The sequence below is a fragment of the Diadema setosum genome, chromosome 14 (genome assembly GCF_964275005.1).
Source record: "Diadema setosum chromosome 14, eeDiaSeto1, whole genome shotgun sequence".
In the NCBI taxonomy this organism is placed as follows: domain Eukaryota; kingdom Metazoa; phylum Echinodermata; class Echinoidea; order Diadematoida; family Diadematidae; genus Diadema; species Diadema setosum.
The window spans coordinates 34,975,236-34,993,149 of NC_092698.1; the positions used below are offsets into that span (position 1 = coordinate 34,975,236).

General features: G+C 37.5%; 2 protein-coding genes across 3 annotated transcripts in view; both read right to left on the reverse strand.

The window, feature by feature from the left end:
* LOC140237693 (LDLR chaperone boca-like) lies at positions 1–5,413 on the reverse strand. Its single transcript, XM_072317620.1, has 3 exons — positions 5,062–5,413; positions 2,373–2,605; positions 1–1,517 (listed from the first exon to the last, which is right to left on the reverse strand). The coding sequence occupies exons 1-3, from the start codon at positions 5,257–5,259 to the stop codon at positions 1,178–1,180; spliced, it is 771 nt and encodes a 256-aa protein (XP_072173721.1). The 5' UTR covers positions 5,260–5,413; the 3' UTR covers positions 1–1,177.
* A 2,284-nt stretch (positions 5,414–7,697) lies between these two features.
* Positions 7,698–17,914, reverse strand: part of LOC140237781 (INO80 complex subunit D-like) — a 32,589-nt gene continuing 22,372 nt past the window's right edge. For both annotated transcript variants that reach the window (XM_072317717.1, XM_072317716.1), the window contains exons 8-10: positions 16,271–16,397; positions 15,317–15,568; positions 7,698–14,199 (exon numbers count right to left, since the gene is read on the reverse strand). In XM_072317717.1, the coding sequence (XP_072173818.1) occupies positions 13,076–14,199; positions 15,317–15,568; positions 16,271–16,397 (1,503 nt within the window). In that variant the 3' untranslated portion in view covers positions 7,698–13,075. The remainder of the gene's footprint in view (positions 14,200–15,316; positions 15,569–16,270; positions 16,398–17,914) is intronic.

The window sequence follows — 17,914 nt, forward strand, 5'->3', positions numbered from 1 at the left end:
CTGAAATTTTACACTTTTCATTTGCTTGTGACTCAAAAAAAACAACAACTTGGAATTCCCACACAGTGCAGCAAGTGGTCAAAATATACATCATTAATCGAAATCACAACATCTCAAAAATTCATGCAAAAATGGTGATTTCACTCTAGATATACGCTATTTATAATTGTCATTCAATTCTGTCAAGGGTAAACATCCAGCTTGGACAGATTTTACCTAGCATCACAGCAAACACCAGTGCAAAGACATGAGAAATACATGCCAATGACCAACACTCCATCAATATGAAATATAGATTCATCTAACAGGAGATCATATCCACCAGTGAAGCACAGTACCATGGCAGTGAGATTAAGGGTCTACATAATTTGCAAAAGTCCTTTGAAACTCACTTAATATACACTGACCTGAGATAAATGTCTGGACATTGTAATGTAAGTTCTATGATTTCCTTCAGTGGCACTTATTGCCATACCAATTTGTGCACATCTGGGCAGACACTATCTAGTGCAACATACTTTGGCAGCTCTCACATATTTTGTAATTTAAGTATACTGCTAAAATTTCAAGTTTTGTCATTATTGTACTTAACAGTGCAAAATAATCTCTTCACGCTGGCTGCTTCATGCACATTTCAGAATATGAAAAATCTATCAAACTAACCACAGACACAAGTTGCTGTAATCCTGGTACTGCATACGGCATATATTTAGCGAGTCTAAATTTCTGTGAATTGGGACTTCCCGATGATTTCACCAGTGGTTAGATTCTGAATAAAAATACTGAATGGAGAAAATGTATATGTGCACGTCACATTCATATCGGGATCAGAGTCAATATTTTCATGTGTCTTTAATTTCGCAAATAGCACCCGACTCACAAAATTTGCGAAAATAAAAACCTTGCGAAATATTTGACGCATACAGTATTTGATTTGCTGTGAAAACTTTTGTAGTGAGTTGTCTCGTTACTGCCACTGACAAATTCTGCAGAAATGGCCCCTTTAAAAAAAAAAAAGGGAAAAAAAAAATCCATGAATAAACCCTAGCACACAACAGCATTGTCTTACTAAGTTGAGCAAAACATATGGTGGGTAAAGCATTATACCACTATATGATCCAATCAAGGAAATTGTAAAAGTCAATCTAATTGATGCCAGATCAATGCCTGTATATTCTTACAATTCTGTCTTGTTGTCTTCAACTCTCTCTTCCTTCTTTGGTTTGGCAGCCTTGGCATCATTCTTCACCTTATTGTCATCTTTGGTTGGTTTCACATTTTTCTTTGATTTCTTCGTCGTCTTCTTTCCATCTTTCTTCTGTGCCTTGTCGTCCACCTCTCCTTCCAACAGGTTTCCTGCCCCGTCAGTCTTCTTTCCAGATCCTCGGCCATAGTAGCTCTTGTTGTCAATAGTCACTTCTTGGCACCTGTCCTGCTGGATGAGGAAATCTTTCATTTCCCAGGCAAGGGAGCCATCATTCAGCAGGAAAATGGCACGGTTGCTATCTACCATGTACCTGGGATTGAACAACAGCAAGGCAAACAACATGTTAAATGGTTTTCACTGAGGCCAATGTGAGTTCAGAAATGATGAACTTGAGCTTGACAATCCTTACCTTACAATTTCTTGGCTTTCAATATAACAGCTAAACAGATTAAACATCTATCTAGTGTTCTGGTGTTCTGGTCATCAGAACTTTAGTGGGTACAATATCAGAACTGGTAGTTTTCGGTTAATTTTTGATGACTTTCTTGTGTATATCTTAAAAGTGATGCAAGATTCAAAAGACGATGACACCATAAATTACAACCAGTCATTGTTGCTGTGTCTGCATTTGAGCAAGGGGAAAGGTTACGCATAAACAGCAAGAGTAGAAAAAAATATATAAAAAGAAAAGAGAGAGAGAGAGAGAGAGAGAGATGACAAGTTCATAAAAAGAAAGGTGCAATGGGAGAACAACATCTTTCTTCTTCACAATCATTTGAATGTACATATTTTTTCACTCCTGAAGACTCAAAATTTCATTCGGTCATACGAAAATCACAACCAAAGTGACTTGAGATTCCATGAGACAGCAAAATATTCCAGAGGCAACATCTCATTTCCCCTAGAGGTTATTTCACCAACAGCAGGTTACTGAGTAGAAAATATGGATTCATGGCATTTGTTCCTGCAACAATTGCTTCCATGAAATATCTGCATGCTAAGCCAAACATAACTTCTCCCATAAACATAACCCTGACTTTAATCCTAATCTTTACATCAAACTGAACCTAAAACCCTATTACAAACCTAACCCCAAGTGCCTGGATAAAAACTAAGAACGAGGCAATTGTTGCAGGAGCGTATGTTGTGTCACTGGAAAGTATACCTTTGCAGTTGGTAATTGGCCTGGAACAGCTCATCTTGCCATCTCTGAGTGATGGTCTCACTCTCCTCCTGAGGGGGATTCCCGGAGACTGTGACAAACATCATGACCGTTTTGCCCTTTTTGCTGAGCTTCAGGACGGATTCCGGGTTCTGTGGGTTGATCTTGGAGAAGTCGATCTTGGGGGCGGGGCGTTCATGCTCCATCAGATCATCAGGGTCCTTTTCTTCATCCTCCTGTTAAGACAAGCATCATAGCACGTAATACTGTGATGAATTGAGAAATAAGATGGGATTTATTTGAGCGTCAAGCATTGATACAGATGAAATAAAGAATTTATTTCCCAAGGGAAATCAATATAAGATTTCTTAAATGATGATCTTCAACAACCATGAATAAATGTTGTCGCAATTCTTTCAGTAAACTGGAAAGTAGGATTGATACATGTTCACTCATTGCAAGAGCGTTATATAAGTACAGTGCACTCCCGTTATAACGAAATGCTCGGGACTGGCAGTTTTCTTTCGTTATAACGAAATTTCGTTATAACCGAACAAATACAATATATAACGAAAACAAGGAACCACGTATATTATGTTTGCTGAATACTCATCATACACTGCAAAGCTATGTGAAATGTGATGGGATAACTGTATTACAATGATAAACGCAAGTTTCCCTCAGAAACTGTGTGTGACACAAGGAACGAACACACAGTGGTGTGAAGAGTTCACCCATGCAGAGATGCTGTAAGTGCTTGTTCCGCTACGTATTTTCGAAAGCAATTCGCATTTCGTTATAACGGAGCACATTTCTTTTGTTTTTCTTTGTCTGTGGTGCTCGGAAAAGACTTCGTTATAACGGAAATTTCGCTATAACCGTGTTCGTTATAAGCGAATTTTGTACCATAGACTTTAATGGTGATAATTTTGGGACCAGAAGGTTTACTTCGTTATAACGAAATTTCGTTATAACCGTGTTCGTTGTAACGGGAGTGCACTGTACTGTAAAAGTGGATATTTTCGCGCGACTAATTTTTCGCGCTAGGCTGGGTCAGAAGAGTTTCGCGTGTTTTTAATTCCGCGGAATCAAGACATCACGCACAGGAACGTATGGCAAGCCAAAATATTCGCCTGTTTTTACTTTCGCGCTAGTTTCTGGTTGCGCGAAATGCGCGAAAATTTCAACACCGCGAAAATTTCCACTTTTACAGTACCCATATTGTATTGTATTGTATTGTATTATCACCAATATTCATGATTTAAAGGGATTGTACAGCATTGGTGGAGATGAGAATTGGGCTTTTTAACTTTTTGTGAGATACCAAGAAAGCACTTAATGAAATAGTACAGAGCATTACATTTTAACAGGAATTCAAAGTTTATTAGTATGCAAATCGGTTTTGGAATTGCGGATACATCCAAAAACAAAGTAAAACATAGCAATCCTAATATTAATAAAAGGTGGGTCCCGCTTTTTAGGAATGCTCTTTTTTTTTTGGATATCTCAGCCATTTTAAAACCAATTTTCATCAAATAAACATTGAATCCCTCTTGGAATTACATGCTCTTTCATATTTCATGAGAGCTAGTTTCACATTATCTCATCCAAAAATATTATAAACCTGAAGTTAGGTCTCAACCAAAACTATACAAGCCCTTTAACAGTGAGAAAACACTGCACTATCTATTTTTTTTTTTTTTCCAGCACATGTAATGGAAACAAAGTAGTCTGTAAGTACCGGGTAGGCCCTACAATTGTTTTTGTCAATAAACTTTATTTTTTTTTTTTTTTTTTTTTGGTAGGATGAATTCTATCTGTTCTACAGATGAAAGGGTGTCTATGGAGGACAGCTGTAAATGTCAAAAAATAAAAATAAATAAAAAAAAAACTCATCTGAACAGATTTTCCTGTCTACAGGTGGCTCAGCTAATAATAAAACTTGGTCTAAAAGCTGTCGACAGCCCCAAGTGAGAGCAATTGAGCCTTTATGCTGACTATGCCATGCCATCCACATTCTAGCTCATTTATTATCATTCCTTCTTCTGCCGATTCTACCGAAGATGTCTCTATTATGTAGTGACTAGATCTAGTTTCATAGGCAAGATTAATTAGAGTGCTACTGGTAGGGCTCAGCATTTTACCAAAGGGGAGTTTTATTTTTTTCATTCATTATTTCAATAATTTATCTATTTGTATACTTTTACTGTAGAAACTTAGCCTCCACTGCACTGGCTGGAAATAAGTTAAATATTACAAATTACTATGGTAAATAATATGCTGTAGCACGTGCTATCTGTTAGTGTTTCACGAAATACAAATTAATGAGATGTGGGCTGGGTTGGGAGAGATTCTCGGGCAGAAGGGGAAAAAGAAGAGGAGGAGGAAGAAGAAGTCAAGGACAAGAGTATACTTGAACTAGTTGAAGCACTGTGTCAGATATTTTTCTCTGACAAATTTGTTCTCAGCCAATCAGATGCAATGATTTCAGTAGCTCATAACAGTTTGCCGGAAAAACATATCTGACAAAATGCTTCATGAAATGCCTCCATCCCACGCCCCCCCCCCCCCTTTTCCAGGAGGCGGAAGAACAAGTAGAAGCCGCTGAGCTATCCACAAGTATCCTACATACGCTCATGTCTACATGCACAGTGAGCCTTATCGCAAGCTATTAAGTTGATAAATTACACACCTCCCACTGCATAAACAACCTCTCCATGTCTGCATCATTGTAGTCACGGATGTCCTTCTTCTTCCACTTCTCAGCTGCATTTTCCTTCTCAGAACCACCTTCTTTCTCGGACTTCTTGTCCGCGGCAGCAAAAGAACCAGAGACGCACAATAATACCATTACTGTGCAAAACACAAGTATCTTGCGTGATTCAACCATCGTAGCTAGCCGCAGAATCGACAAAAACACGAAATTCCCGTAGTACAGGCACGTAGATTCTAGTACAATGTATTTATTGTTTATACACCGGTGGTCGTCGATCACTGAAATTAATGGAATTCAAGTGTAGCTGGCTGGTAGCGATACCAGTGTACAGTTACAGAATGTGCTTCAAGTACCGTATTTGACGTACAGTGTACATTGTACCTGAAACACATGTGTTTACTACAGTGTACTGTACTACGTGTGTGTGATTTTCAGTTTCTCTTATTCCTCTTCCACAATATGCAACGCGATGTGTGGATTGCGGGCTGTGCCATGTGTGCGTTGACTATTGGCCAATCGACGACGTGTTTTGCATCGTGAGTGACAACCCGCGCAAAATCGAAATAAAATCTGTACAAGGTACAATATATAATTTTCAGTAGGGAGGTGAATTTGACTATACTCCTATAAACTAAATCTTGTTGAATAGTGCAATACATGTAGGCCTATGATTATTTTTGTGAAGTGTGACCTACCAAACTTGTAGGACTTTCCTTGTTGCCCTTCAGACAAATTATTTAAATGACTTTGTATTTTCGGTCTTTTTGGTTTTTTTAATTCTTATTTATTCATTCATTCTGTAGTTATAAGGGCCTACAGCTCATGACAAGCCCATGGCATTTGCTTTCCAAATGAGACCAGCTGTACGTTGATCTGGTGCAATTCATTACAATGTTAGTTGTTTCATTGAGCTGTAGCTCCATGGTTGTTTCAATTTCTGGTTTTATTAAATAGAAGAGCAATATTGAAACAACATTAGTTGTTAAAGTCATCATCAGAAAAGCTAGCTTGTATCATAAGATCAAAATTTGGGATTGCAATAACCTAGCAATATAATGACTTTCATGGGCAAGTTCTACTTGCTAATTACTGACTGAATGCATAAATCTCTAATTTTAATTTACAAACCAATGGGAAACTTTATACAGTATCAGTGATATGTGTCATCTCAGGTGATATGTCTGTAAGGTTCCAGCTGCTGTCACCTTTCAAATTCATTGAAAACATGTGAAACATTGCTATAATAGTCCTACATATATTTTTTCAATGTCCCATTTCTGTGAAAATCCTGTGTATGCAATGTTACTCATCAGTTAAAGGGGAATGACCCAAACTAAATGTGGATTGAGTGAATGCAGTAATGATTAGAACACAGAAGTGAAAGTTGAGGCAAATTGGACAATCCCTTCAAAAGTTAAGAATTTCTAAAGTTTTGGTGCTGCCATCTTGATCGCTGGATGAAAAGACTACTACAGTTCATGTCACATATGGAAAACAATATAAAGGACATAGAGAAGCAATTAATATATCATTTTAACTTTTCTAGCACAATGAAAGAGAACTGGACTTGCCTCTTTCAGAAAGTAGGGGAAATAGTACATTTATTACCCTTAACATGTTAGCAATTGGTAACGGAAATGTGTACTTTTCATTTAAAAAGTGAAATTTTGCAAAATGTTCTTTGTATCTTCCTTTCCATATGATCTGCAGTAGTCTTCTTATATCCATGGTAGCACCAAACTTTTAACATTTCATAACTTTTCAGATTTGTCTAATTTTTCTTAAACTGTCACTGATGTGTTCTACAAATGTTGTCGTTCACTAAATCCACATATATTTTGGGTTTTATTCCCTTTGAATTATTCACCCTTTACGTCTAGCAAGGTGAAAATATGTACAGCCACACCTTCATGGAAATCCATACAATGGGAATTTTTTTGCACTGAATTCTAATTTCGATCCAAAATCTTCTTTTTCTCTACTTTTTAACTTCAGTGTATCATTAAAATGAAATAATCACAGGTAGGCAACGATTCCATGAGATTGATTAAAGCAGATACTCATCTACATGAGTTCTACTTAAATAGACTAAGAAAATTGAGATTTCCTTCATAAAAAAGCAGTTACAGCAGTAAATGTTTTGGGGACATGTAAGATAATGGATGATATATATATATTTTTTCATCTATCACTTCCTCTACAGTCAATGTGAATATGCCCACCTGCTAAATGCATGCCATCAATTCGTCCCACTTTTCACGAAGTGACGGAAGCTGCATGGTATCCGTGCGGCTTTCCGTCACTTCGTGAAAAGTGGGACGAATTATTGGGTTATGATATTTGTCTTGATAGCACTGATGCCAAATATTTTTGAAGAGAAAATCCAGTGCTACCCAACTTATCTGGAATGTGAAAATTAGAATACACAGTTCGATAGTTGCAACAGATTTGACATCTAACAAGAATCCACACCTACATCAGTATCCACACATTTACACACATACCACTTTGTGGTAAAATCACATATCACACATGCACACACACACCATCACATTTTCTCTAAACAGCATAATATCCACCATCATTGAAGGAACAACTCTTGAAAAGGATAATCATTTGTACACCTGCCATAAACAGATTATATTTTAATGTTGACAATATTTTCCATCCTCCGTCGTTTGTGGCAAAATAGTATTTTTTATTCTCTTGTAAAAAATATCCCACAATACACTGAATGCAGACTGGGCCGCACTTCCTCATTCTCCATTAACATATATTACAAAAAATGAAACAAAGACATGATAAACACACAGATATAACAATTTTATAAACAGTCAAGTACATTTCTAACAGAATATCTTCGAAGAAAATTTTGCCTATAGACTATTTTAGAGCAAATCATCTTCCGTGTTCTCACTCAAAAATTAATTCTGAAGTGGATGCCTTGTGTTAGAGAGAAATAATGTTGATCAGCACTGGTTTGCTGGTTTCTGATTTGTCTAGCACTCAACACTAGACATCTGTATTTAACCTTTTCTGCCAGGAGGTCGATGGAGACTAACATTACTGTGTATTTGGAATATTTTGCAGTGTTCATATTTTTGCGACTTATTTTTGCATGTTGACTGATACTTGCAAGATTAACAGCTTGTCAAAATGTCACTGCCTGTAACACAAATGCACTGTATATTGTCTCCTGGAAGGGGTTGAATTGTATTTCTCATTGTCACTACAGTTCTTGATCACAAATTCCACCACTCACAAAACTGTCTTTCAAATCCCGAGTTCTCCAAGTTCTCCTCTAGTGTGAAGGGTTTCTGTTGAACATGACCAAAAGAAGACAGGAAAAGGGGGGCACTGTGCAGTCATGCTACAGTATATATTTCATCTGAGGGAACTGACACATACATACCTTCAGAAACACATTTTCTTCGATTGCTATAATGAGGCAAGCAGCTGAGTAGGGTATGGTAGTCATGTGGTACAGTGGTAGTCACGTACTACTAAATTTGCGCAATATAAGTTACAACAATGACATTGCAGCTACACTGTATATGTAAAGCTTAGTGAATGAGTCTGAATTGTGAACACCAATCCATATATGTAACCCCTATTTTGCAGGATCTCAATTACTTCAAGGCAAACAAGACAGTCTCCAGGCCACAAAAATGAAGAATGAATGAATAAATCAAAAATCAAATTTACAATAGATCACTACCTACATGTAGCACCCGTTTCCTTATCCTCTGGCCAACAAATATTGTGATGTGGCATCATAAGAATGAGTTAATGAAGGGCTCCCTCATACCCCATCAATGAGAAGGTAGACAGGCTCAAGTTTAAGGGGTTCTAATGCACATGACTGGATCATTGCTTATCAATTCACATATGAAATTCAGCCTATTTTAAGACCACTTTTTAAAAGATAAAGTGTCTTCCACAATGAGTACATAAATTTGCTCACACATATTTATGTTTCAGATGGATTCTGCTGCTGGTAAAAAGTTCCAAGTACAAACTAGGAAATAAGTATGAATATGAGTACTTTATGATTCTGAATGGCTATGTTCACTTTCATGTCATTTGGTACACATATGTACATAATGTGACAAAACAAAAACAAACTATAGCATGTAATATAGTCAGTGAAATTTGTTTCAGATATACTTTTCTGTAATTGCATATGTCTGTTATTCAATTTGCTAATGTCCCACTTCAACCTGGCCTAGAACCTACTCATATCAACGTTCCTCTCACAAAAACTGGAGACAATACTGAAGAGAGTTCTGGTATATGTCAGAAACCAACATCATTTACATACGCTACTACTTAGATGTCATTTTAAAGTTGCTGCACTTGTTCTACATTACATCAGAACACTATCAAGTTTATCAATGCAATGGTAACTATTATCAAGTATAATTGGCGTACCAAATGCAATTAGACCTGAGAATATTCACAAGAAATATTTTCATCTACACATAGAGAATTGTATGAGTTACCTGTACTCAGTTCCATAAAGACATTGTCACACCACCCAAAATGCATACATAAACAAACATACATTTCTAAAATCAACAGTTAGTTGGCAAAATTCACATGAATCAGTAGAGGTTGAGTAGTTCCATAAGATCTGGAAAACAGTTACAAAATGCTGAATACTTTAAGTGCATAGCATTTACAAGTTTCCTACTTAGCCAGCATAGCATGACTGTGATATGTAGCTACTGCCATATTTCCTACAGGAGACCTTTTCAAATTGTGGTACTCTGAAAAGCTACATCAAAGCTCACCTTTAAATCACCAATGTGTCCAGAGCATGTTAAATTTCCTGTTTATCACTTACAATATACCTAACAACAAGGGATGTTGGTTATACCAAGGAGGTTAGAGAGATGGAGTTCCAACTGGCTGTAGTTATTCATAACAGCTGTCAGTTTTCTATGGATATACAAAAGAATTGCACACCTGTGCATTTGTGTATTTGATGATTAGGACTCGATGCTGCCGTCTTTCTAAGCAATCTGAAGATTCTTTTTGAATGCTGAAATAATGTTGGCTATATTCTGCTTGTTTATTTACTAGATCAAATTAAATTTCACATAATGATAAAGCACATAAAGCCAAATGTATCTCGTTCAGAAAAATGAGCAAAATTTAATTCTAAGCAGTTTATTGTAAAAGTATTTATCTACTTTGAAACTGTACCCTCAATGGAAAGCAGATTTTATTATATTTCAGATCACTTTCAACAAATGAAACTGATATGGTATAATCTTCAAGATAGTTCTTCATTCATTTGTAAGCCAGATTAGTGTAAAGACATGTGGTGTCAAGTCATTTTTATTTTCATTTCATCAATTTTTGCACAATTTTTATTCGTGCATCCCAGTGTCTGTACCAGTATGTACCGCTCATCTTTTGTAAGAAGGGACGGCAGAAATTCATTACCATCGTAAAGACATATCTTCCTGAGAGAGTAGCTGGTTATTATACATTGAGATATAAATCAATTGTCTTCCTATCTGTAGAACAGCTCCAGTTTGGCACATACTTCAAATATCTTTGTGTGGCGGCATCAACTGAGGGTTCAAAGGGAATAAGGCCGTTGTGACTCCATGTCTTAAACCTCCTTGATTATACATGCATTGGGTACTTACACTCCTAATATCTGGTAAACTGTCATTTAACAAAAAAGCAGCAACACGAGAAACGGAACTATTACATATCCTGAACAAATTTATAAGGGGGTCACTTTATTTGCCATGATTGCTACTTTTTCAACAAGCCATAGTGGAAAAAGGGAATTCATTGACACAGCTACTTTGTTTTTTCTACAATAGAATCTATAAATATGGGCTCTTCTTATTTCCATTTATCGCAGACAGCTAACTTTTAGTTTTGCCACCAATCCAGCATTGTTATGCATGTGTACAGAAAACATCTAACAGACAGCTAATAAATTCATTGTAATTTCTCTGCATTTAACCACTTATCGAAAAAGAAATATTCTCATGTCATATGAGTGTGACAGATGCTACAGTTGTTCTATGCCATTTCCTACTGCCAATGAAAATAGTTTAGTAGTTAGTTAACTCTATGACTTCTTAATTCTATGCACAAATTCTGTGTGAGGGAGTTGCATGAGACAAGAGTGCCTCTAGCTGTACCATTCTAAACCTGGTTTCATCAGAACATATTCTTCACTATTTGAAAGACAACTAAAGATGTGAAATTCTCAGAAAACAATGGTAATTTGATTTCAATTCAAATAGGTTATTTCTATTCATTAAAAAAAAAATGTCGTCTCTTGATCTCACGTGAAGGTCAAAGAAGAGAAACGCAACAACTTCAGCAATGAAAGAATTATTCTGTAGCTTCATTGTGGGATGTCGTCACAAAAACTGTTTGCACTGCACAGAATATCTATACTTTCATTACTACACAAAATATATATATCTGTATAAAAAATATCTCACATGAAATTTGGTCCAGCAAACAGATGAACAAGACAAAAACCTTTGTGTTGAAGAATGTCAGTAGACTAATACAACTAGCATTGCAAATACCTAATCATGACATCATATCATCCAAACTAGACTTGATGCAGAGAAACACCCAAATGAAGAGTCATAAAAAGTTTTCCGTGATGACAATGAATTAGACCGACAGTATATTTTTCTCCTACACCAAAGAAAAGAATGATCAAAATCACCTGTTAAGTCTTGGATACGAGTGTGACAAGTTCATGTAACTTTTGGAATGCTCCACCCACCTAATCTTCATATGCCCATTGGCAAGAAAACAATACAAGCCCTGCAGATTGCTGTGACAGCAGGTGATCTAGACTTTGTGTCCCAATTTATCAAACAGGTGACACATCACATTCTGACACTTGAACTGTAACTGTCAATGACCATTACCCACAACCATACCACAATAACCCTCCGTCCAAGTTGTCAAAATGCATAAGGAATAGCATATTAGCTTTACGAAATGGTGAAACTCTGGCCCAACCAAACAAAACTGTTAAATTTGTTTTCAATCCCAATACAACACAGCCTAACACTGCCTATGATTGATATCAAGAAGGTCTGATGGCTAAAGTCTGTGTTTGAATGACTTTGAATACCCCAAAGACTGCAACACAAGCAGAACAAATTCAAGTGCTTTGCACATGAAAGTATCAAATATCTACACTCATTACATCTTATAAAATCTTGATTAAGTTGAAATTATATGCTACTGATTGCAGCAAGCTGTTTTGTAACGTTACCTGCAATATATAATCATCTCCCATTTCATTACATTGTACATCTCATTTGCTAAGTAAGAATATAAGCTTTGTATAAGCACGACAAAATTCAACGAAAGTACATCAAGGTGTGTTTCATACGCATATTTCCCCATTGCAACAAAAAGAAAACACAAGGCCTTGAATAAGTCAAACAGCATTGTTCCACATGACACTAGAATTGGGACACAGTACATTTTGGGGGGGACCACACAAATACTTGAGCTAAAAAACAAAAAAACCAACATGTTGCCTTCCCTGCATAACACACAGACTGCTGCGGCACATTTCTATTTGACTGATTATGCTTTATCAGCTTTCGTAGAGGAATTATAGTCCAGCATTCTTTAAAAGTGTTCTCATGTGTCATTTTTTGTTTGCTTAACACTAGGTAACCACCTTTTCATTATAGCCTGTGTGCTTCAGTTCTATTGCCTGGGTACAGAAGTCACAGACTGCAGCTCTTCATCTCTCTAAACATTATATGACTGGGGTGGGGTGGGTTGGGACACTTTTTTTTTTTTTTCAACCACAGCAATTCTTTTCACTGTGGGTTTACTTGAAAACTGAAGTATACATAGACTTTGAGACAAAACACAGAACATAAATACACAAATCACCTATTTCATTGACATCTACTGAATACTATCAAATACCGATAAACCACTTGTGGACGCTAGGACAAAAGAGACAGTGTCACGTGCCTTGTTGCTTGATGGTAGGTGTGATGTTGACATTTGGTGCCGTGTATGGTGGTGTTGGTATCCCAGTACTTGCTTGAGGTGATGGCAGTCCAGGTGCAAAGCCAGACTGCTGCTGCTGTTGTTGTTGTTGTTGCTGCTGCTGCTGCTGCTGCAAGTGACTCTGAGCAATGACATTGAAACTTGGCAACTTTTGAGTATTCACTGATGGGCTGGTCATCTGTGTACCAAATTGCAATCCTCCATTTGAGTTGAGGCCATTGATGCTGGGCAAACTGTTGGCGTTGCTGCGGAGTAAGGCATTGTGGATGTTAGGCAGGTTGCTCCATGTCTGCCTAAAACTAGGTAGAACTGTGGGCTGGCTGGCCTGAACCGACGCAGATGAATTCGGACTCATTCCTGGTGTGGTGTTTGGGCTAGCTTGTGGCAAGGTTGTTGTGACAATTTGGGGACTCTGGGGTGAAAGCATGGGGTGGGGGACCTGTTGTCCGTGTGGTGATGGCATGGACTGGGTGACGGGGAACTGGGGCAGCATTGCACGTTGGTTTCCACCAATTAGGCCGTTGAGGAGGGTATGCCGCAGTGATTCATGGTGGTTGTGATCAACTGGCACGGTGGTGGTGGCCAATGCATTCTGTGCCAGGAGCGTCTGAGTCTGGGGCATTATGTTTCCATTGAACTGCGCTACGCTATTCGTGTAGACTGCTGTGCTTGGCAGGGTGAAGGTCTGCCCGGGCTGTGAGGCTGTGAGGCTACTCAAAGGCACTGAGTTGGCGAGATTTGAGGACGGCTGAATTGCATTGTGATGGGTCCCATCATTAGAGTTTTGCCTGATTGTGTCAGCAATGAGTCTGTTTGCAGCTAGCTGGAGATCACTTGGGAGTCCATCAGAGCTATCCTGACTGATAGCAGCCTCAGTCACATCAGGTGGCAACGAGCTGCTACTCTCACACTCTGCATCATCCAAAAGCAGAGTGGCGGAAGGAAACTGGCCAAGAGCTGGGTGTGACAGCTGCTCCAACGAGGCCTTGGCATCATTCACCTCTTCTGATGCCTGGAATAGCGCCCTCTCAAGAGCCTCTGCCTCTTCCTTGGTTGGTAGGAAACCGCCATTCTTTCCTACAAGGAGAATTCAGTTTGAAACTCGGTTAAAACAAGTCGTTGAAACTGCAGCATAAACACATTATCAGTAAATAGACAAAAAGTTGATTACTATGCATGCAAGCAGATATGCCTATAATATGTTGGCTTAGTACCAAAAAAACATTTGTTTGTGAATTAGAATAGATCAAAATGTTGTCTTAAATTTTGTGTCATTGACCAAATTATGCTATCACACCCATTCACACAAATAAGGTGCATTGTCTCCTTTAATGTAAATTGACAGAATTGTAGTTTTAATATTTTTGGACGATTTCTTAAGTCTTCTTGGAAGCTTCGAAGATACAACACAGAAGATGGATCATAGCAATCACTATCTCAGAGGCAACATACACTATAATAACAGGTGGGAAAACAATAAGGTCCCCAAAAATACGCTATGCACAAATGTCTATTGCCTTCTGATAACAAAAGAGTGCAAACAACCACCAGAACTGCATCAAGATATTTTAAAAAGATGACCTGCCACATTTAAGTATCCAATTAACTAAACATAATTCAATATGATACATAGAAATTTTGATGCCAATTGTAAAAATGGTATTTCAATGGCTATTGGTACTAACAGATAATCAGAAAAGTTCTTAACATTGATGCCCTGATGTAAAGAATCATTCCCATCAAATGTTGCATCAAATTGACACCTGACAAATTTTATTTTGCATGTATACATGTGAATAAAAGGAAAAGTTGTTGTTTAACAAAGAGCACATAAACAATTCAACAAATCCTCTCATGCAGCAACAATGTAAAGTACTGCAGTTGCCAACCTCTGCAAACCATAAGACAATGTGATGCACAGGAAACAGCAAAAGTAAATATAAAAAATTACTAGTGATTTTTTCAAGGCAAAATTGAATGATTGTAGTTAAAATTGGAATATATTGAACATGCTACACATGCTTAATCAGATTTCATTCAGCAAATATATTTTAACTTCACTAGCATTTTTGTATTTTTTATGAAGAAAAATATACTAGGCCTACATATCTTAAAACAATGCAGGTTAGTAGCTATGATTATGTCACAAATTTTATGAGAATTAGACAGATAAATAGATATTTTGTCCCTGTACCTTCAAAGAATTCATCCAGGTTAGGGAGGATGCTAGACAGAGCCTCCTCCTCTGCATCTGAGCCCAGCTCCTCTGGTGGCGAGTCCACATTCATGGCCTCCTCCAGAGCTGAGATATCCATCAGGTGCTCCGGGATATCGTGGGCTCCCAGGGGGGAGGGGCTCCTGAAGGGCGGGGCTGGTGTGGGAGGATGAGGGGCAGCTACGGGCATCGTCGTCGTGCTGATGGGAAGCTGGTAGTTTTGCAGAGGTTCTGAGAGGGGAGGTGTAAAAGTTGAAACACACACTATTTGTAAAATGTGTAATATTGCATCAAATCATGTTGGAAAGTAGTAACAAAAGTGCAATATGCAATGTACATACTCATAATAGTATGAACAAAATAAGCCCCACCATCTAAATGCACGGCCATATTCAACACAATAGTATTGAGAGTTGGCAGCAGCAGTTGTGTAGTTTAGCAACATGTTTTATCCTTTATGCCTTGTCCTTCAGAGGGGACTTAAAGCCATCGGTGCAATGGTTGCTCACTCCTGAAGCATTTAAGTGCTTCCTTAGGGGCCATGTAAAATAAATCCAAACACAATAAAAAAGAAATGTCATGCTTCTGCAGACAGATGTCCAAACCACAAACAGAACTCGCCAGTGGCATTATCATGAAGCAGAAGCATGAAAACCAGTATTCAGTGACACAGAACACTTCATCCTGTACGAGCATGCATCAACTGACAGCTCTCTCAAATAAGCTCTCTCACTGCTGACACAGACAGACATCCATCACACCATGTTCAACAAGTGTACCTCTTGAAGCCGTCTGCATTACAACAGCAATGCCATTGGTCTTTGATTTCCTCACATTATCACAGGGGTGCATGTATACACATGTAGCCAAAGGATGGAATCTCAGGAAGGAAACCAAATATAATGTCAGGGACAAGCAGCTACAATCTCTTACCTAGTGGTGGAATCGGCTTCTGAGGTCTGACTTTCCTGCGTTGGTTCTTCTTCTTTTTCTTGAAGGGTCTCGTCAGAGCAGATGGCTTCGTTTTCTTTCTCGGCCTCTTCTGCTTGGGTTGCATACGCTAAACAGGAAGAGATGGAGCAAAAAAAAAAGGGTCTTACAATGATCTCTTGAAACTTCTCTTTTCGTTTGTCAGTCTCTTTTAAAACTATAAACTTTAGAACTTGTGACATTGACTTGAATTTACATATTAGCAATTCCTTACACAAAATAAATTTAGTACAATTGAGAGTAAATCAGGATGGTTATAAGGTAAAGAAACAAATCAGGTGGCTCATAGCTCATAAATGCTACAATGACTTTTCTGCATTTCTAAATCCTTGCTACTGTTCTCCTGGGAATATCTGAACAATTTGCCAAAACTGAGAATGTGACTCTCTGAAGTCAGTAGTTATTTCCCCTTATCTTATAACAGGGATCATTAAATAACTTCTAATCAGGAAATCATGATATGCAACTGCAACCATATATAGCTAAAAATCAAACTCAAAATCATAATACTGGAGCACTGCCAGTTCCTTTGGGAAAAACATCCCTCCTCCACCGGGAAAAAAAAAATGATAAAAAAACAAACCAACTACAAAGCATGTTCAGCTTCTGGCATATGAAAATGGACTTCCTGTGCATTGGCATAAGTCCAGTGCAGCCATAAACTGTCCACAGATTTCCTAGAATTATGCAATCTCTGCCCATCAGACATATCCAACGATGACACATCATTTATCTCATTGTGAGGAAATATTCAATTTCCACCAAAATACTTGCAATCTCAGCAGCTGGCAAGGACACAAGTGAGCAACAAATTCTTCAGTGCAGTTCAATGCACCACATTGTTTAAAGAACACATCTTGAAGCTTGATCAGAGAACATGACTGAAGAATACAATCTATATATTTACAATATTGAACATCACCCTTTTTTTCAGTCTTTCTTTTCTTTATTTAATTCTAATAATCTTTCTATTTGTTTTCCAAAATCTTCATGTAAATGTTTACAACATACAAAATTCAAAAGGAAAAGGGAAACAAAATCAACTCTGTGAAGTAGCTATCTATATGTGAGCAAATGTGCATTTACCCCCTTTATCAAACAAGTCGTACTATAAATAGATTTAAAAAAGTATGGACGGCAGTGAAATTAATCTCGTTTCTAAAAATTCTACACAGCAATACGAACATCTCTTCCATGGATTGTTGCGCTCCAGAGGTATACACTATTATTATTATCATTATTAGTAGTATTAGTATTACTATTAGTATTATTATCATCATTATCATTATTATTTGCCGATTCCATCAACAGTGTAAAACAAATACTTGATATAACACACACAAAACTAAAAACACAGAATGCCTAAAATCAAAATTGTCTTTAGAAACATTATTTCCAATCTGTACCTGCAGATCATATCTTATAGTAGATTTGCATGTATACTACTGTGATATTTTAATCTGTATTGTAATTCTTGTTGGCATATTTTGTATTGTATTATGTAATATCTTTATGCAAACTGTCTCAGAGGGTAGCATTTTTCTCATGGTTAGGCAGCTTTCCACACAAAAGCAATTTCGAAGAAAT